The sequence below is a fragment of the Schistocerca piceifrons genome, chromosome 1, assembly GCF_021461385.2.
Source record: "Schistocerca piceifrons isolate TAMUIC-IGC-003096 chromosome 1, iqSchPice1.1, whole genome shotgun sequence".
Lineage (NCBI taxonomy): Eukaryota > Metazoa > Arthropoda > Insecta > Orthoptera > Acrididae > Schistocerca > Schistocerca piceifrons.
The window spans coordinates 1,075,749,648-1,075,771,452 of record NC_060138.1 but is presented as its reverse complement, the minus strand read 5'-3'; the positions used below and the strand labels follow the sequence as shown (position 1 = coordinate 1,075,771,452).

Below are 21,805 nucleotides of genomic sequence, written 5' to 3'. Positions count from 1 at the left end.
ATTTTTAATCATGTGCCATAGAGCTAAAATCTGAGGAGAAGCATAAAAAAAAGTTGTCATATCAATATACAGGTCACCACTAGGTGACAAAAACATATTTCTTAAAAATTTGGAAGCAGTGCTAATCATTTTATATAACAATGAAGTGAACTTGTTACTATGTGGGGATTTTAACATCAACCTGTTACTTGAAAATGAAGAAAAAAGACAGCTTTTGAGTATCCTAAACATCTTTCACATGAAACCACTATTCACGGACCCCACTAGAATAATTAGTCATCTTCGTCCCTGTTAGATAATATCTTTACAAATATCAAAAATGATGTTACTGAGGCACAAAACACAAACTTAGGTCTTTCAGACCACCACACACTAGTAACACGCATACATTCTTCTGTACCTGAGGTGGTTCAATACAAGAGGGAATATAAAAGGCACTTCCACCCAGAAAAGTTTAATATTTTTATTCAATCATTAGCAAAAGAAACCTGGGAAGATGCATACTCAAAATCATCAACTGATGAATCATTCAATGAATTTTATAATACTTTCATGTCCATGTTTGAGATGCGTTTTCCAAAGAAATTGACAAGAATTAATGTCATGCCAAGAAACAGCAGACAGTAGATAACACCTGCTGTCAGAGTATCCAGTCAAAAGATAGAACTTCTCAATCAACTGAGAAAAGCCAACCAAGATGAACACTTCGCAGAATATGTTAAGACATATAATAAAATTTATAAGAAGGTAATTAAAATAGCCAAGACAGTGCACAATGACTAAGTAATCATAGGGACAGCAAACACGTCGAAAGCAATATGGAATATAGTAAAAAAGGAAACAAACAGAGTGTTAAAAAGCAATATGACATTGTATTAAAAGATGAATCATGGTGTGTTACTCAGAAATGGTACTCCAGTAAATTACATAAATGACTATTTCATAAACACTCCAGTCAATCTGAGTAAAAATTTTGCTGGAAATAGTAGTACCACAGTTCAAAGAGAGCAAAGTGATAATTCAATATTGCTATGTCCCACAAATAAATTAGAAGTTCTTAAGAGATATATATATATATATATATATATATATATATATATATAAAAAAAAAAAAATGAAGAATAAAATGTCCTCTGGAACTGATGAGGTACCAGGTTCAGTCATAATTAAATGTGCTAGTGTAATAGCAGAACCACTCTCACATATCATAAACATATCATTAACAGAAGGAGCGTTCCCACAAAGATTAAAAATTTCAAAAATTAAACCGCTGTATAAAAAGAGTAATATATATGAAGTGGGAAACTCTAGACGAATAGCTCTGTTATCTGCATTTTCAAAAATAATAGAGACTGTCCTGAAAAATATAATTACAAACTACCTCAAAAAATTCAGTCTCTTGTCTATAAACCAACATGGTTTTTGCAAAGGCACGAGTACAGAAACAGCAATTACCCAATTCGTTGAAAACATTGTAATAGGACTTGGCAGAAATAATAGTACAGTAGGAATAAACTTTGACTTATTGAAGGCATTCGATGCTGTTGATCACGATATCTTGCTAGACAAACTAGAAGCTATAGGTATAGGTATACGGGGAGTTGCATTAAAGTGGTTTCAGTCATATCTCCACAATAGAAAACAGGTACAGAAATTACCTCCTCAAACAATAAAAACCAAAGCATTGTGTACAGATCGGACATGCAGACTGTACCAATTGGAGTACCTCAGGGCAGCATTCTAGGACCACATGTAACTTTGTTTGCTGATGACACAAATGTTGTTGTTACAGGCATAAATAGGGTATTGCCAACATCTGCAACCATAGTTTTGGAATACATACAAAACTGGTTTGAACTGAACAGGCTAACCTTAAATATTTCAAAAACTAATTATATGCATTACAGGAAAACAGTCTCATCATGGTGTGGACCTCAAAATTCAAAATAAACAAATTGAAAGGATAGCTGCCACAAAATTCTTAGATGTGCAAATTGATGAAAATTTAGACTGGAAAGCCCACATTCTCTACCTCACTAACAAGTTAAGCTCTGCTTGCCTTGTTGTGTAGTAGAGAGTGTAGCAGAACTGTCTACTTTGCTTACATCCATTCTGCTATCACCTATGGCCTAACCCATTGGGGTCATAATAAGGCAAACATGAAAACCATCTTCACCTTACAAGAACGAGCTGTTAGAATGTTTTCAAACAATACAAGGCTAACACCTTCCAAACAGTTATTTCAACACCTGAATATTCTACCCTTACCATGCCTCTATATAAAAAAAAGTGTTGTTAATATAAAAATGCACATTGATAATTATAAAACCATCTCAGATCTTCATTCCTACAATACAAGGATGTGCAATGACATCCACATAAAAAAGAGTAAACAAAGCTGTAACACAAAAACAAATCAACATTCAGGCTACTGTTTTGTACAACAAACTTCCAACTCAGCTAAAAGAAATAAAAACATTGTCTGCATTCAAGAAAGCAATATTTAAATTCTTAGTGACCAACTGCTATTATAGTATAAATGAATATCTGCAGTAACCCTGTAAGACAATCAAAAGTAACATCTTTACAGGTGAATGAGATTTTCACTCTGCAGCGGAGTGTGTACTGATATGAAACTTCCTGGCAGATTAAAACTGTGTGCCGGACCAAGACAAACTCCGGACCGGGCTACTAATGATATGTGGATACATGGGGAGAAACTATGTAACCTTTTGCTGTCTGTTTCTGCTCATAACTTTACACAAGCATCAACAGATACTTTTTTTCTTTTAAGGAAAAAAATACTAAATTTAGAACAGTTGAAAGGTGGAAAAAATAAGAAATATCACACAACATGGACCAAAGAAATGAGAAGAACATGAAGGAGCCCTGGAGAAATGAGATCAACAAAGAAAGACCAGGAAATGAAGTAGTTACACGCTTCCTGTTGGTCAAAATTAAGATTTATAAGGAATTTAATATTTCATATTTACAGAATGGTAACAGATGTAAAATTTTCTGTCTCAGGAAGGAGAACATTACCATTTCTTCCTGGTGTAACTGAAAGGCTTCAGGCAGCACATTATTTGCCAAGTAGGTGACTCTGTGCACCACCTTTCCAGACATGGTCCATAGCCTACATATCTAGCAATGACCAGCTGTGACTGTGGTGAAATCTGCACACTATATCATCCCCTCTGGGAATGTTCCGTAATTGAAAATTTAGCAAGGACTGCCAGGCAGATTTTAAGTTTGAAAACTATTCACTTCAACATGGGTAGAATAAAAGATGTCTCCGATATTATAAATATTCCTGCCAATATTATCTCTGATAAATAGACTTGTGGCAAACATTAGAAACGTCAGCAGATGCACATTGGGAACAAGAACAAAACAAAGGCTCTATGGTCACTTGGCCCTGTAACAGGAGAGTGAAGGGAGTTGAGCACGGGGGTATCCAAGTAAGTGAGAATTAACCATTCTTAGTAAAAGATTGGATTAACAACAACAAGCCTCAATGATTTTTTAGCTAACTTACAGTAAACATTAAAAATAGCAAAAACCTATGGCTGTTTTCCATAACAGTAAAGAAACAGCTGGCTGAAAGTATTGTTATGCCTCTCCTAAGTAGAAGAAGAAAGATCTAACAGCTCATGTCCGAATTAGATTGCAACAGGCTCATGGACTATCCACAATGCACTTTACGATTCCATTGCTAGCAGACATCAGGATCCAGTGACTGTCCTGCAGGTATGTAACCAATGACCTCAGGAAGGCCATATTGTTCATTATGCAGGATCTTAACACGACCACACAATGAGCAACATATTCTCATGGCTTCCCTTGATGCTGCAACAGAGAGAGACTAGCCAATACTGGTGCACCCAATTGCAGCCCTTGTCACACGAATGGCAACAGAGTCTTTTGAGATGAATCTTTGTTGTCTCTACAGCATCATGATGGGTGTTTTTGTCTGGAGGCACCAATAAGAACAAACATTACCACATAGCATTCATTACCTTCGTACACATCCAGCACTGGGAGTGATGGTGTGGGGATGCAACTGTGTACACAAGACAATTGCCTCTAGTTCACATTACTTGTAATTTAGACAGCAGGTGTTTCATTTCTGACATATTAAGGCTGCTGCCAGGGCCCTATCTTTTAAAGTCTCTGTGACATTAACTTTCTAATAAGATAATCCAAGACTTTATGGTCCCCTTGCTGTCCTGACCAATAGCAGTGGACAAAAATATGGGAATGTCATACACACAACACATTACCATATCCAACATGATGCAGGTAACCAATCAGCATTCAAGACAGCTTCCAGTCTTCCTGGAACAGATATACACATGTCCTGCATGATTTTCAAGGGACCCTTATACCATTTTTCCTGCAAAATGGTTGCTAGTTCATGTGACAATGATGGAGATGAATAGCACCCATGGACCCTATTCTCTAAAAGCACCCACAAAGGTTCATAATATTGAGACATGGTGACTGTGGTGGCCAGGAGTCTGCAACAGTTCATCCTCGTGCTCACAAAAGCAATTGTGGGTGATGTAAGCTATGTGAATAGGGGGCCTGTCGACTATGAACACAGCATCACCATCGGGGCACAAACATTCTACCACATTATGGACCTAAACAGCCAAAAAATCACATATTCCTTAGCAGAAATGCAACCCTGAAGAGTACACATGGGCCATGTAATACCATGATGTGGCTGCCCAGATCATCACTGAAACACCACCACATTTTACTCTTGACAGCAAGCAGTTTGCATTGTAATTTTAGGACGGCATAGGTCAGACATAAACTGGTCCGCAATTTGAAAATAATGTGAACCAAGAACCATCTGACAAATGACATTTTGCCACTACCCCACAGTCCATGTTCATGGCTTCAGCACAACATTTTCCAGTAACAGGTATTTTCATCACTGATGAATGGTTTTGGAGTTGCAATTCCTGCAGCTTGATATGGAGTGTGTGCATTGCCCCGACCTGCATGTTTTCCACCTCTCTCTCAACCTCTGAAAACAACTCTTCACAGGTTGCTAAGAGACCTACATGCCACCAGCCTCTAGCCATGATTGATGAACTTTGGCACGGAGTTGACATGGCACAAAACAATGTAACCATACCTGTCATCCAAATTCAGCTTTAGTTTATAACAAGCAGGGTCAGAGCCACTGTCAGGCATGGAAAGTTGGCAGCTTTGTGTACTACACTCCAAGAAAAATGTAGGCCCAGGGTGGCTTGCCATGAAGAGCAACACACCAGGGCACATAATATCATAGTTGTACCAATGTGCTGTGAGGGTGTCACAGATGACAACCAAAAGGGTCCTACTGTGAAAAGAAATTGCACCCCAGAGCATCACTCCTGGTTGTCAGACTATATGGCAAGCGACAGTCAGGTTGGGATACCACCGCTGTCCAGGTCATCATCAGACACATCTTTGTCTATCATCAGGGCTCCCTTTGAATTGGGACTTGACACTGAAACCAATTCTACTATAGTTCATGACATTCCAGGTAGAAGATGTATCTGGAGATTTCCAGACAGCATGTGTGTTGCCAACCTAACTATCATCCGACATGTGGCCTAATAACCAAGAGTGATGGTCTGGGATGCCAGTTCTCTTCATAGCAGGATCTATTTGGTCGTCATCCAATACACCTTTACAGCAGAGTAATACATTGACAATATTCTATGCCCCATTTTGTTGCACTTCATGGCAATCCATCCTGGGCTTACATTTCAGGAAGATAATGCCAGCCTGTACATGGCAAAAGTTTTTACTGCTTATCTTAGCACTTGACAAATCCTACCTTGGTCAGCAATGTCACCGGATCTCTCCCCAACTGAGAAAGTTTGGAGCATTACAGGCAAGGCCCTCTGTCCAACTCAGGATACTGAAGATCTATCATGCCAACTGGACAGAATTTGGCACAATATCCCTCAGGAGGAATTCAAACAACTTCGTATATCAACACCAAGCTGAATAATTGCTTTCGTAAGAGACAAAGGTACGCCAACGTGTTACTGACTTACTCAATTCGAGAAACTGCACTACTGGCCATTAAAATTGCTACACCATGAACATGACATGCTACAGACGCGAAATTTAACCAACAGGAAGAAGATGCTGTGATATGCCAATGATTAACTTTTCAGGGCATTCACACAAGGTTGGCACCGGTAGCGACACCTACAACGTGCTGAAATGAGGAAAGTTTCCAACCAATTTCTCATACACAAACAGCAGTTCACCAGCGTTGCCTGGTGAAACATTGTTGTGATGCCTCCGTGTAAGGAGGAGAAATGCGTACCATCACGTTCCCGACTCTGATAAAGGTCAGATTGTAGCCTATCGTGATTGCGGTTTATCGTATCGCGCCATTGCTGCTCGCTTTGGTAGAGATCCAATGACTGTTAGAATATGGAATCTGTGATTTCAGGAGGGTAATACGGAACGCCGTGCTGGATCCCAACGGCCTCGTATCACTAGCAGTTCAGATGACAGGCATCCCAACCGCATGGCTGTAACGGATCGTGCAGCCACGTCTCGATCCCTGAGTCAACAGATGGGGACGTTTGCAAGACAACAACCATCTGCACCAACAGTTCCACGATGTTTGCAGCAGCATGGACTATCAGCTCAGAGATCATGGCTGCGGTTACCCTTGACGGTGCATCACAGACAGGACCACCTGCAATGGTGTACTCAATGACAAACCTGGGTGCACGAATGGCCAAATCTCATTTTTTCGGATGAATCCAGGTTCTGTTTACAGCACCATGATGGTCGCATCCATGTTTGGCGATATCGCGGTGAACGCACATTGGAAGCGTGTATTCGTCATCGCCATACTGGCGTATCACCCAGCGTGAAGGTATGGTGTGCCATTGGTTACACGTCTCTGTCACCTCTTGTTCGTATTGACGGCACTTTGAACAGTGGACATTACATTTCAGATGTGTTACGACCCGTGGCTCTACCCTTCTTTCGATCCCTGCGAAACCTTACATTTCAGCAGGATAATGCAAGATCGCATGTTGCAGGTCCTGTAAGGGCCTTTCTGGATACAGAAAATGTTCGACTGCTGCCCTGGCCAGCACATTCTCCAGATCTCTCACCAACTGAAAACGTCTAGTCAGTGGTGGCCGAACAACTGGCTTGTCACAATACGCCAGTCACTACTCTTGATGAACTGTGGTATCGTGTCGAAGCTGCATGGGCAGCTGTAGCTGTACACCCCATCCAAGCTCTGTTTGACTCTATGCCCAGGCGTATCGAGGCCTTTATTACGGACAGAGGTGGTTGTTCTGGGTACTGATTTCTTAGGATCTATGCATCCAAATTGCGTGAAAATGTAATCACAAGTCAGTGCTAGTATAATATATTTGTCCAATGAATACTCGTTTATCATCTGCATTTCATCTTGGTGTAGCAATTTTAATGGCCAGTAGTGTACTTCTCTTCTCTTGAATAAATCATCCAGTTGTTCTGAAATTGTAATCATTTGTTTGTCTGCACATGCATATCATATCTACTGATTTCGTTCCCGCTCAGATAACTGAGTAATTCCTTCATGGTCTCGCCCCTCCCCCCCCCCCCACCCCACTTTTTCTTTGTCTTAGAGTGTATATTCTGTATCCGAAGGCACCAATCACGTAGGCCATCAGTATAAATCAGTATAATAATAATAATAATAATAATAATAAAATTATGATGATAATAATGTTGTCGGTGCCTAATGTGACGAACCCACTCATTATTCCAGTACCGGCAGTGAGCGCACCTTGTTGTAGCCTTTGTACTCGACCCAGCCACGGCGCTGCAGCAGCTCGACCGTGTGCGGCATGGTGCGGAAGAGGCTGAGCCGCGACATGGAGTCTATGCCGAGTAGCAGCACGCTGAGGCCCGGGGCAGCCTGCTCCTGCTGCGCGTCCACGCGCCTGCGCACAGCTTCCGTCTCGGCGACCACGACGTGCGCGTTCACCATCACCTTGCCGCACTTCACCAGCAGGAACTCCTCCTCAGGCAGCAACCGTGCCTCCCCATTCTCGATGGGCTTGCACTCCGAGAGGCTGCACAGAAAGGCAATTGCTCTATTATCATCTCAGCATAAAATACTCTCTCATCAAAATAATCAACTATGTGATGCCTGCCTTGTTGTGTGAGATCTGATTTTAGCGAGGCAACTATATATTTCTCACAAGGGAACCTTCCCATCGCACCCCCCTCTGATTTAGTTACAAGTTGGCACAGTGGATAAGCCTTGAAAAACTGAACACAGATCAATCGAGAAAACAGGTAAAAGTTGTGTGGAACTACGAAAAAAATGAGCAAAATATACAAACTGAGTAATCCATGCGCAAGACAGGCAATATCAATGATAGCGTGAGCTCATTCTTAGATTTTGGCTCCAAAATAGTAGCCTTTTGCATCACACCGTCTAATTTAAGATGGAAGATTCATGAGTGAGCTCTTTCTACCTACAGCGTTACGCTCAGCAACAGGGAATGTTGGAATAGGCAGTGCGGTTTGTGAAATATTTGTATGGTTGAGAATTACGACGCCATCCATCCTTTCTGTGTGTTCAGGAGATACTTCATGCCAAGTCAGCTTTAGCCAGAACTCTGATATTTATTTTCGGGTATTAGTGTACTCTTGCCACAGCGTGGGGTAACAGTACGCATAATCACTTTTGACGGAAACTTTTATTACTCATCAAATAACAAATGGGTGGCACAAACTTTTACACAATGTTACCAAGATGTCTAACTATGTGTTGCATGTGTACTTGATACAATATTGCTGCAAGTTTTTTTAGAAAATATTTAGTACAACCAAAAATGCATACTTTTACCTTCATCTATCCTTCCTAACACGACTAACGGAAATGATGGCATCAAAAAAACCTACAGGTACTTTAATATAGGGAATAGTGGTGTTTCCAGTGATGGATGAAGCGATGAAGAATCTAGAAGGGCTGGAAATATAATCCCTTCAGGCGGAAGCGAATATTCTCGGTCGTATTAAGGGGGATGTAATAGATTTTGGTCCAAAAAATCGATTTTTCGGAAGTATTATTTTCTTGATCTACATAGTTTAATTTTTGTAGTGTATGAATTTTATCGTGGTAGCAGCTTTAGAAATACATTTAAATTGTTAAACTGATTAACTCTACACTGCCAGCCACTCCCACCTTTTCCGACATTTGGGAAAGTGCTTGCTTCAGTGGAATTTTTGTCATTGTGAAGGCTATTTTCTTTCCATATCTTTTGCTGACATTGATATCACTGGCTGACATCTCAATCTTCGCCTGAAACTTTCTTACATGTTGTTTATTTACGTTTTGACAATACTAACATATATGTTAGTAGGTGGAAGGTTGCATCCGTAAACCATTACATGGAGGACAAGATTTATGCATAATGGTTGGTGGAAAAATGTGTTTAGGAAACGGAGATTTCATGGAAATTGGTTTACCAACAAATAAGAGGAAGCAGCTCCAAATGAAGAAAATAAGCTATCAGCATCGAAACTTGGGTCAGGAGAACTGTACAGGTGCGTGAATGATGATATGGATTCCACCTGATTCAGACTTTTTGATTTAGACCTTCTCTGCCAGGCTATAAAAGTTTTCATGTTCATGTATTAGCGGTAAATATGGAATGCATGATTGTTGTTGAAGAAAGAAGAGTGGGAATAGCTTAAGATGTGGCTATGAATTTTCATTTTCTTCCTCCAAAAAAACTGACATTCGTACCTATGAAAGCAATTTTAGGTTAGCATATGCTCCGAGATGCCTTGGACAGGGCAGGGAAGGAAGTAATTTATTGTGTGGTTTTCTGAACATACCTCCACCTTGTGCAAGGTTTCAAAAAATAAACAAAGTTTCTATGAAGAAAGTAGTGGAGGAATTGGTGGAAATAAACCGAAAAGAAATAGATCCTGAGGTAGATATTCATGACAGTGAATCTGCTACAAGTGTTACTGACCTATGTATGTCTGTAGTTGGGACCTGGATGAAAAGGGGTCACATATCTCTGTATGGAGTTGCATCTGTTATTGGTATTGACTCATTTAAAGTTTTAGATGTAGAAATTATATCTAAATACCGCCACCAGTGTGCAACAAGGAAAATGCTCAACAATGAAGACAGTGAGAAAATGTGGCACGAAAAGCATGCAGTAGCATGCTCTAAAAATAGAGGGGGCATGGAGGCTGCTGCAGTTCTGAGGATGCTCTCCAGATCTTTGGACCAGTATGGTGTTAGATATACTAAATACCTTGGTGATGGAAACTCCTCTTCGTTTAAAGCTGTAACAGATAAAAATCTGTACAATACAAAAATAGAAAAGTTGGAATGTGTTGGCTACATCCAAAAGTGGCTTGGTGGTAGGCTTCGTCGCTTGCTGAAAGACAAGAAAGGTGAAATACTTAAGGATGGGAAAGGACTAGGATAAAAAGGCAAGTTTACTCTGAAAGAAATTGGTTGTCTTCAGTTACTTTATGGGAGAGCTATCAGGAAAAACACACGTAATTTAGAGGCAATGAGATGTGCTGCGTAGGCAATTTTTTTCCACATTTTGACCAAACACCAATGCACAATCTATGCCCGACAGACGATTGGTAAGTTCAACAATACAAATGAGATGTATTCACATGAACACTGATTACCAGAATCTGTTATGAATGCAATTAAGCCCACATTTAGGTTTCTTGCACACCCTGATTTGTTGACAAAGTGTCTTCACAGAAAGACACAAAATGCAAATGAAAAGTCCAATAATTTAAAAGGACATTCTGTGGGCTTTAAGTACTCAAAATAGGTCTCTATGACGCAGTTTTATGTTACAATAACGGGAATAATGGCAGAATTGAAGTGCTGAAGAGAGCTGGTATAGATCTGGTGTGTTTAGAACCAAAGTATTTTACGCCACCGACAAGAGCACGGTCAAGAACGCTAACAGATCAGTGCCTTACCTGAAAATAAACGCCAGGCACATTCGAAGAGAAGATAAACCTGGAGGATGAGGAGTATCAGTGTGGAGGCTCTTAAAATTGAGGTAAGGTTCTTACATGTAGAAGTATGAGAAGAAAATCTTTGACTCATTTTCTACGTTTTAAATTTTGTAGGTTATTAGAAGTCTTATCAAAAAGTATATTGCACTAAAGCTATGAAATTTTCAGGAACTGTTCGCAACGTGTTGCTGTCTCCCTAGAACTGAAAAATATGAAATCCTGCAGTTACGTTCTGACTTTTAGATGATTGTATGTAGAAAAAAAAGTTAATTTTGGATAAATTAATAACTTAAGTTCTGTGGTCTTATAACCTTTCAGATTAATTGCATGACTAGAATTTGAGTTACGGCTTTTTTTAAAAAGACAATAAAAAATTAAAAATTCGTATTTCAGGCAAAATATTAAACCTGCATATTTTATTATATTTTTTCGTTAAAACACAGCTCTTTTGCTTTACACCTGCAAAATTTTAGATCTGTACATTAATAAATATGACTGTAATGATTTTTTTAAATGTTTACATTTTCCGTTACGTCCCCCTTAACCTTCTTGTGGTTATACCCAGTCTTGAGCGTTGGGACGTATGTATCTGGTGTTATCTAGTGGTATCACATAGCGAGATACTCCCTGTTCTTTGAGAAGGCTACCAGGACCATGGAGTGGACATATTTAAGGTTGTGAGCGATCAAATGGGCGGCGTGCGTTTATAGGTGACACAGTGCCCCTTTTTTCGAAATCAGATCAAATCATCTTTTGCATTCAGAGAATATCTAAAGCAACTAACTTTTGTCTTCTTATACATTATGGATATTGTTTTGAGACATTACTTCACACCTCAGTAATTCTGTTGATTTGTAAGTAATGTGAATGTAGTGGCTAATATAAGCCCCAGAAAATCTCATAGAATGTAGAGAACGTTGTGTGATGTGTCATAGCCATCTTCAGTGTTATGTTAAAAGCGTGTGTGTGATACATCATTATCATGAGGATAAATGAGTTTTATACTGTTTTTCATTATTGCCATCCTGATTAAATCGAAAATTAACAACATAATTCTGAAAACCCTAGGTTCACATGACAACATGGATCTAGTTAGGTTCGTGGTATAACCACGTCCCACTTCACCAATTTTCAAAATCGATCAACCTCAAATTTTTTTTGGTTGTGGAAATGTTATTTATCACAAACAAAGCTAGTTTTTGACGTTTTATTTTTCAAATGCATGTAAAACAAATTTTTATCATTAAAGGGTTAAGGCACGACGTCTGAATAAAAATACTGCTAGCGGCATGTAAACTAGCGCACGCTACCCTAGTATCTCCCAAGTGAATGTCGTTCGCGCGGGACACGATAGAATAATGATTGGTCAGCTGTTACCAAGATTTCCCCTCATCCCCCCCCCCCTCTCTCTCTCTCTCTCTCTCTCTCTCTCTCTCTCTCTCTCTCTCTAGAACAACAGGTTTGTTACCTTCGCGCTTTGTCGTAGTCTGTCCTTTATCGTTGTCGTCGTCGTCACAAGTTGCCACAGTACGAACAAACAGTCTCACATATGCGTAAGATGTAAATATAGATGGGCTACATCCCAAAAATGTTATAACTGAAAAAAAAGACGTATTTTTTGCCGTGACCTTTATCTGCACGCTGTTAGCAGTTTATGGCAGTCCTTGTGGGAAACTGCTGCAATTGGCCAAACGCCGCCACGTACAGAACACTTAATTCTGACTGATAACCTGTGAGGGAAGCGATGAACTCTCTCCGAAAAGATGTTGAGGTAATGACTGCAGATGCATGAGAATATAAAGCATAGCCACGATAAGAGGTTCAGCCAATTCAATTAGGAAACTTAATTTTACGCTGCAAATCTGTCCTCTGCCATCTTAAAATTCAGTTCAGTGCCGCTACCGGATTGCTCACTTTAGGGGCCGCTGCCTTGAAAGATCGCCCGTAGACTCTTAATTCTGCTGCCAGAGAACTGATCGTGTCGCCGTTGCATGTCACTGCCAAACCCTGGCGCTACACGCGACAAAGCCGCACGGGAGAAAGTTTGTTGGAAGATATTTGTCTCAGTATTCCAGCAGCATACACGTCCGAAAGCCAGTATCATTTGATGGAGATGAAAAATAAATCCACACATCTGAAGACTGCGAATCCGATGCGCTATGCCGACAAAAAGTACATTTACACATGTCTACAATGATTGAAGTCCCCATTAATTACCTCTCATGCCGTGGAAAAGAGGAATTAAAAATCTGGCTCCTCAATTTCAAATAATTCAAGAAGGTCTGAATACATTAATATCGAGCGCTGTCCAAATGAAGGGACTTCACTATTGGCATTTAGTACCTTCATTTAGTAACTACACTACAGGTGAGCTCCCGGTAGCGGTTAGTGTGATGTCACTTGCCCCATGATAAACTCTTCATACTGTATTCAGGACACGCTGTTCAATCACGTTGAGAATGTTGTGGGCATTATGTGCAGGGCCCTCCAATCAACTCTGAATTTCTATATTCTACGCGCCAATTGGACAGAATTTGGCACGGTATCTCTCAGGAGGGCATCTAACAACTATAAATCGGTGCCAAGCTCTATAACTGCTTGATAATGGCCAGTGCTGAACTAACGTGTTGTTGACTTGCTCAATTTGGGAAACTCTTTCTTGAATAAACTAATACAAATTTTCTGAAATTTTAATCATTTGTTAGCCCTTGCATGAGTGTCACCTCTACGATTTCCGTCCCTTCCAGATAGTGCTTTCGTGGTGCGTCTTTTTTGTGTTAGTGTGTATATGCCACTGATTTATGGGGCCTAAAGAGGTTTGTCGAATAGTGGGACAAATGAAAGAGATTGTTGGTGAAGAACACAGCAAGCCAAAAAACTTTATTTTAATACCATCAACAATTTCAGGCTATCATGCCTATCTTCGGATACTTTTTAAAAGCTTTATTTTAATCGCATTATCGGTACCGGTGTTGAAATTAAAATAAAGCTTTTTGAAGGTATTTGTGGCTTGCTGCGTTCTTCACTAACAATCCATAACGACCGTTGATTTCAGCAAGATCTGGCACTGATAAAATAAAATTTTATTTGTTTGCGCTCACCAGTACCTAAACTCGGCGAATGATGAATGCGTGTCTGGTGCAATGCCTTGGTTTGCATTGATGACGATGTGAGCGAAGGGAGCTCGTAGCAGTATCGACACATAGTGAACTTGTCTCGCGCTTAACGTCCTTATCCAATAAACATATACATCAACGGTGTCACATGCCCTATCATTATTATGCTCTGAAAAGATTTCAGAGGCGACCTACATCACTGGTGGATGGTCACATGGTTAGGAACCTTATACTTCCACCTCCCTTTGCTGGACAAATACTGCTGACGTACATTTCATCCACCATCAGGAACCCAACTAACTGTGGCTTGAGACAAACAGTCCCATATACATGTTCGAGATGGGGCTTCGAGACATCCGCGATATGGGGCAGGACAATATAGAGAGACTAAAGAGGCTGCCTATTCCATCAGGTGTACCTGGCGCTGGAAACTGAATGAATAATAGGGAAGCGTTTGCGTGACAAGTAAACGCACAGAACAATATAGATTTAAATTTTAGTGCTGTGCGTCCTGGCATGCGCTCCGAGAGACACCGAAAACAACGAGAAGCTTACACCCTGAGGAAGATCGCTGCAATACAGCCGAAACGTCCGTCATTTTAGTATTTTACCGTTTTACAAGATGATGCTACAGTACGGCTGCGGAAGCTTACGTATTTACGCTGAGAAGCCAAAACATTATGGTCACTGCCCACAGCGACGTCGGTTGTCAGCTGGTAGCGTTGCTGACATGTGACGCGGTAACAAACGAATGGCACCGGAGCAGACATGGACGGGGAATCACCCAAGCGAAAATATGGGTTGCAAATGGGGAATAAATTGAGATAAGCGACTTTGACAAAGGACAGATGATTATTATTAAGCAAAGCCTGTGAACGAGTATCTCGAAAATGGCGAAAGTGGTCGAATGTTCACGTGCTACTGTCTTGAATATCTACGGAAGGAGGTAGAACAGAGAAACTACATCTAGACGCTAAATGGTTGGACGTCCAAGACTCTTCACAGAACGTGGGGTTCGGAGCGTTGCATGCTCCGTTAAGTAGGATAGATGATGATCTGTGCCATATGTGTTGAAGGAGCACAATGCTGGTGCACGCTGAAGTGTTTCAGAGCACACCGTTCTTCCTACATTGTTGAACTTTGAGCTCTGCAGAAGACCACCTCTACCGTGTTCACTTGTTGACTCAACGACATCTTCAGTTAAGATTACCCTGGGCACGGGACCAATGGGATTCGACCGTCGGTCGATGGACACGTGTCGGCTCTTCGGGTGACTTTGCTATATTAGGTCCATGGTCGTCTCCACAAAAGCCATCATCTAGGTGAACGGCGGCTCGAAACGCACAACGCGCTACGGACACAGGATGGTGGGAGCAGTATTATGCTGTTGGAGACATTCTCCTGCGCTTGCATGGGACCTGTGGTAGTTATCGAAGACACGCTGATAGCTGCGAACTACCTGCATTCCTTCACGCTTGATGGCGATATCTTTCAGCAATATAATTGTCCGCGTCTCGGAGCCAGAAACGTGCTGCAGTGGTTTGAAAACCATTATAATGAACTTGCGCTGATGTCTCGGCGACTACATTTGCCTGATGTAAATTCTATGAAACCTGTATGTGTCGCTATTGTGCGCCATCACCGCGTATGCAAATTAGCGGCTCGTTATTTACGCTAATTACATGACCTGTACCTCAACACACCTACCAACAAACTGCCGAATTCTTGATACGCAGAATCAACTATGTATTTGGTTTCAAAGACGGACACACAAGCTATTAAGCAGGTGGTCACTATGTTTTTGCCTATCGTGTACATGACAAAGATGGATTGGCAGACGCAATGATGGGAAAGTACAGTACTCAACTCTAGCCATCGTATCGGGCGGACAAAGTGGAAGCCACAGTACAGACAGGTAGACATCTTTCCCCACAGGACTGAGGTATCCGTCGTCTCATCATAATCGAAACAAAGTCTCGTTTATCTAGTATCCTAGATGTGCCTATACTTAAAACAGAAACATTCGGCAACTTCTAACAGTCGTTCGCACATCAAGATGACGAGCAGCTGCCTCCTGGAAGTACTGTGCAGTTTTAAAGTGCGATCGCCACTTGTGGCTGCGTCACGACGTGGCGATGAGACAGGGGCATGCGCAGTCTGGGTTTGGGCTACGATGCGCGACGCCGGTGCTGCGACTGAGGCCGTCTACTTAGTGTTGCCGCAAGATGTCTAACCAAAGGAAAGTGGAAGAAATGTCAACAAGACAGTCACAGGAATTAATGCTCTGTGAGTTAGTCTGGCAATACCAAGTTGTCTATGATTTAAAGCATCATACGTACAGCGGCATTTTGTTCCGTCACCGTCACAGTTCGGAAACTGCGGCTTAGTCGGAAATTCCTTACCTTGTTACAACAGTTTTTCTGCTGAAGGAACTGGTAAATGTAAGATGCCGTCAATTAAAACGAGACAGATGAAAAAATAAGTGAACTGCTTTTTTCCAAAGTAGTAGTTATTGTGGTCTTCAGACCTGAGACTGGTTTGATGCAGCTCTCCATGCTACTCTATCCTGTGCAAGCATCATCTCCCAGTACCTGCTGCAACCTACATCCTTCTGAATCTGTTTGTGTATCCATCTCTTGGTCTCCCTCTACGATTTTTACCCTCCACGCTGCCCTCCAATACTAAACTGGTGATCCCTTGATGCCTTAGAACATGTCCTACCAACCGATCCCTTCTTCTAGTCAAGTTGTGCCACGCACACCTCTTCTCCACAATTCTATTCATTACCTCCCCATTAGCTATGTGATCTACCCATCTATCTTCAGAATAATTCTGTAGCGCCACATTTCGAAAGCTTCTATTCTCTTCTTGTCCAAACTATTTATCGTCCACGTTTCACTTCCATACATGGTCACACTCCATACAAATACTTCCAGAAACGACTTCCTGACGCTCAAATCTACACTCGATGTTAACAAATTTCTGTTCTTCAGAAACGCTTTCCTTGCCATTGCCAGTCCACATTTTATTTCCTCTCTACTTTGACCATCATCAGTTATTTTACTCCCCAAATAGCAAAACTCATTTACGAGTTTAAGCGTCTCATTTCCTAATCTAATTCTCTTAGTATCACCTGATTTAATTCGACTACATTCCATTATCCTCGTTTTGTTTTTGTTGATGTTCATCTTATATCCTCCTTACAAGACACAGTCCATTCCGTTAAGCTGGTCTTCCAGGTCCTTTGCTGTCTCTGACAGAATTACAATGTCATCGGCGAACCTCAAAGTTTTTATTTCTTCTCCATGGATTTTAAGTTCCTACTCCGAATTTTTCTTTTGTTTCCAAAGTAATCGACTTAATACGTTTATCTCACCGAGAGAAGACGGTCAATGCCTCAATGAAAAATACTTGCGGTTGCCTGCGAAACCATGATTGTACCCAGGCGGGCAGCTCTTCGCCCGAAGCAGATCGATGGCCACGAATCTCTTTCGTCAGGGCTCAAAAATAAGGGAACCGCATAGGCAGAGATACAGTCTATACGGAGAATGAATAAGAGCTTTCCAGAAGTTTTGCTGTTTAGTTTAAACTATTTTGGCAACATGTGGGCGGTCTTTATACTGTAACATCATACTGCAGTCCGTCAACATTCCTAGGCGTTTGGACTTGATGGCGCTCTTCAATTTTTGCGAAGTGTCCACGTACCGCTGAGCGTTAACTGTGACGCCGAGTTCCAGAAAGTCAATGAGCAGCGGGCCCTTGCAGTCAAAGGTCACCATGACCTTCCCGGTGTATGTGTGCTCGTCTTTGGATTTTTTTGAGTGTGAGTGAATCCATGTGCCCCCGTCGTTGGCACTGACGCTTGCTCTCCGCCTCAAATTGATGACCCCATTTTTAATCTGTCGCAACAGCACGGAACAGGAAATGATATTCTTCATGGTCATGCCATTCCAGCTGCTGTAGTGATATCGCCATTCTGTTCAACTTCTTCTCCTCAGTCAGGATTTTCCGAAACTTCACATGCTCTGTCATGACGACGTGAGAGGTGACTGATGCCCAACACCAGCCAAAAATCTTCCACCGTCCGCCGACAGTCAATTCTGATGGCAGCATCCACCGCAGAAATGACAGAAAGCGTAATAAAACAAAGTCGTAGCCAAAATCGCAGGAATTCTTTTTATTCCATGATTACCAGTTTCGACGAAACTAAAGCCGTTATCATCGGATCTAGGAAGGGCAGAAAAGAGTATAAAGTGGGCTAGGATTCCACTTATATAACATGTATACATATATATTTAGTTACATACCTTACAAGGGAACCTCCCCATCGCACCCCCCTCAGATGTAGTTATAAGTTGGCACAGTGGATAGGCCTTGAAAAACTGAACACAGATCAACTGAGAAAACAGGAAGAAGTTGTGTGGAACTGTGAAAAAATAAGCAAAATATACAAACTGAGTAGTTCAACGGAAGATAGGCAACATTAAGGACAAAAGGAACGCAGGAGCGCTGTGGTCTCGTGGTAACGTGAGCAGCTGCGGAACGAAAGGTCCTAGGTTCAAATCTTCCATCGAGTGAAAAGTTTAATTTTTTATTTTCAGTTTATGTGACAAACTCTTATGTTTTCATCACTTTTTTGGGAGTGATTATCACATCCACAAGAAAACCTAAATCGGGCAAGGTAGAAGAATCTTTTTACCCATTCGCCAAGTGTACAAGTTAGGTGGGTCAACAATATATTCCTGTCGTGTGACGCACATGCCGTCACCAGTGTCGTATAGAATATATCAGATGTGTTTTCCTGTGGAGGAATCGGTTGACCTATGACCTTGCGACAAATGTTTTCTGTTCCCATTGGAGAGGCACGTCCTTTCATCTACTAATCGCACGGTTTTGCGATGCGGTCGCAAAACACAGACACTAAACTTATTACAGTGAACAGAGATGTCAATGAACGAACGGACAGATAATAACTATGCAAAAATAAAGAAAGTAAAATTTTCAGTCGAGGGAAGACTTGAACCTAGGACCTCTCGCTCTGCAGCTGCTCACGCTACCACGGGACCACGGCGCTCCTGATCTCACATAGTCCATTTTGGTGCTTATGCGTCCCCATTGACTACTCAGTTTGTATATTTTGCTTATTTTTTCACAGTTCCACACAACTTCTTCCTGTTTCCTCAAGGCCTATCCACTGTGCCAACTTATAACTAAATCTGAGGGGGGCGCGATGGGGAGGTTCCCTTGTTAGAACACATACAGATTACAACATCAAGGCAAACAATGGTGATATTAATAGTTGCCCGCATCTCGTGGTCGTGCGGTAGCGTTCTCGCTTCCCACGCCCGGGTTCCCGGGTTCGATTCCCGGCGGGGTCAGGGATTTTCTCTGCCTCGTGATGGCTGGGTGTTGTGTGCTGTCCTTAGGTTAGTTAGGTTTAAGTAGTTCTAAGTTCTAGGGGACTGATGACCATAGATGTTAAGTCCCATAGTGCTCAGAGCCATTTGAACCATTAATAGTTGCCTGAACATGCAGGCCTTACAGAACTGTCTTAAGTAGCACATAGGCGTCCAAGAGAGATGACATTATACATGTTCAGTGTCTCAATCACATACAAGAGCAAGCTGGGTACTACCGCAACTCCGGCTCTGTTCTTACACTACAGGCCGCGTCGCGAGATGGCGCTAGCAGAAGAGGTGCCAATAAATCTCTCAGCTCGCGTCGTAACAGGCTCTGGTTTGTGGTGAGACTACGTCATTAGGGCTCGTACATAATTCTAGAGATTACTGTATCACGTAAACATATACAAAACTTATGAAACCTGCAGATCTACACAAATGCACATTTTCCTGGTCACATATACTACATATCGAAAAGCAAATGCAAATTTCATGAGGACTGCGGAATTACAAAAATGTACCTCTGTCTGGTCCTATACGTAATAAGATGCGAACATACATAGATATTTTATGGGTTCTGCAGGGTTATACACAGCACATCAGGCCTGCGTGTTATAGGCAACTATTAATATCACCATTGTTTGCCTTGTGGTGTAACCTAAATTTATATGTATACATGTTATGTAAGTGGAATCCTAGCCCACTTTAATAGTGTTTTCTGCCTTCCCTAGATCCGATGATGGCGGCTTTAGTTTCGCTGAAACCGGTAATCATGGAATAAAAGGAATTCCTGCGATTTTGGCTACCAGTTCATTGTTTTGCAAGCATCTAGATCGCTCTCACATGAGCACAATGTGCTCCCTACAAGAAAGCGTAATGACACGATGGAGTCTCCCCTGGCCGACTGCCTCTTTCAGCGACATCCGACCTTCTCGAAACCTATTATTCCATACAAACACACGCGCGTGTGGCGTACTGTGCCCGCCACACACAATAGCCATTCGGGCATGAATTTCACATCCTGACACTCCTTCCCTGCCGAACACCGCACTACATTTCGCTGTTTCACTTTCCGGCTTCCACGGTGAAGTCGGACGCATACACGACTCGCTTGATCTCACGTCGAGCACGTAACAGAAAAATGACAAGGTTCTGAACCTTCGCGTTGTTTCTTCCTGATTCCCCATAGGGACACTTCTAGGTAGGTACTTACCTGCGTTACCTCCGTCAGCGCGATATATAGCCTGTCTCATTTTCATTCGACTGGCACTTACAAATAGGAGAAAGTTTGTAGACAAATGAGAACAGTACTACTTCTACAATTAGAAACGAGCAAGATTCTCCTTTTGCCAATAATCTGCTAGTGGACTTTTATTTTTAATAAACCTTTATTATAAGGCATTTTAATTGAAATATTCAAAAACGCACGGAGGGACATGAATGACTCATATTGGAGAATAGAAGAGAAAGAAAGCTTAGAACAGCATCAAATGTCTCAGCGAAACCAGAGAAATAGGTTCTGTGTGATTACTTTCCTTTCGACAGCTCAGCACGAAACACAATAAGTAAATTTGTTGATTTTAAGAATTGGTTACGTTGCTTTGGGGGAAGAGACCAAACTGCGAGGTCATCGGTCTCATCGATTTAAGGAAGGACAGGGAAGGAAGTCGGCCGTGCCCTTTCAAAGCAACCATCCTGGCATTTGCCTGGAGCGATTTAGGGAAATCACGGAAAACCTAAATCAGGTTGGCCGGACGAGGGATTGAACCGTCGTCCTCCGGAATGCGAGTCCAGTGTGCTAACCACTGCGCCACCTCGCTCGGTGATTTTAAGAATACTACTTTCATCTTCCAATAGTTTTCGCTTCTTTGCGTTTGGGAATAACAAATTTGACTTATTACTGATACATTTAACGAACTACATCAAGAAATATTTTGTTTCAAATCTGTCACCGATATCTGACTCTTGGTCGGAACAAAAAACCGACAGCATTGTTTTAAAAGTTGTGACTGATTCCGGAGGAAATATAGAATATACTTAATACGTAAGAGAGAAGCAAGCTCCATCAAATTTTTCAGATGATCATACAAATACCGTGTACAGAATGAAACTCACTCTGGAATGGAGGGTGCACTGGTACGAAACTTTATGATAGATTAAAACTGTGTACTGGACCGAGACTCGAACTCGGGAGCTTTGCCTTTCGCGGGCAAGTGTTCTACTGACTGAGCTATACATGCACCA

At 41.5% G+C, this 21,805-nt stretch overlaps 1 protein-coding gene across 3 annotated transcripts in view; it reads right to left on the bottom strand.

Annotated features, from left to right (window-relative positions):
• The window catches only part of LOC124798009, a 374,749-nt gene that overhangs the window by 7,862 nt on the left and 345,082 nt on the right, over window positions 1-21,805 (bottom strand). For all 3 annotated transcript variants that reach the window (XM_047261224.1, XM_047261214.1, XM_047261208.1), the window contains exon 4: window positions 7,814-8,102. In XM_047261224.1, the coding sequence (XP_047117180.1) occupies window positions 7,814-8,102 (289 nt within the window). The remainder of the gene's footprint in view (window positions 1-7,813; window positions 8,103-21,805) is intronic.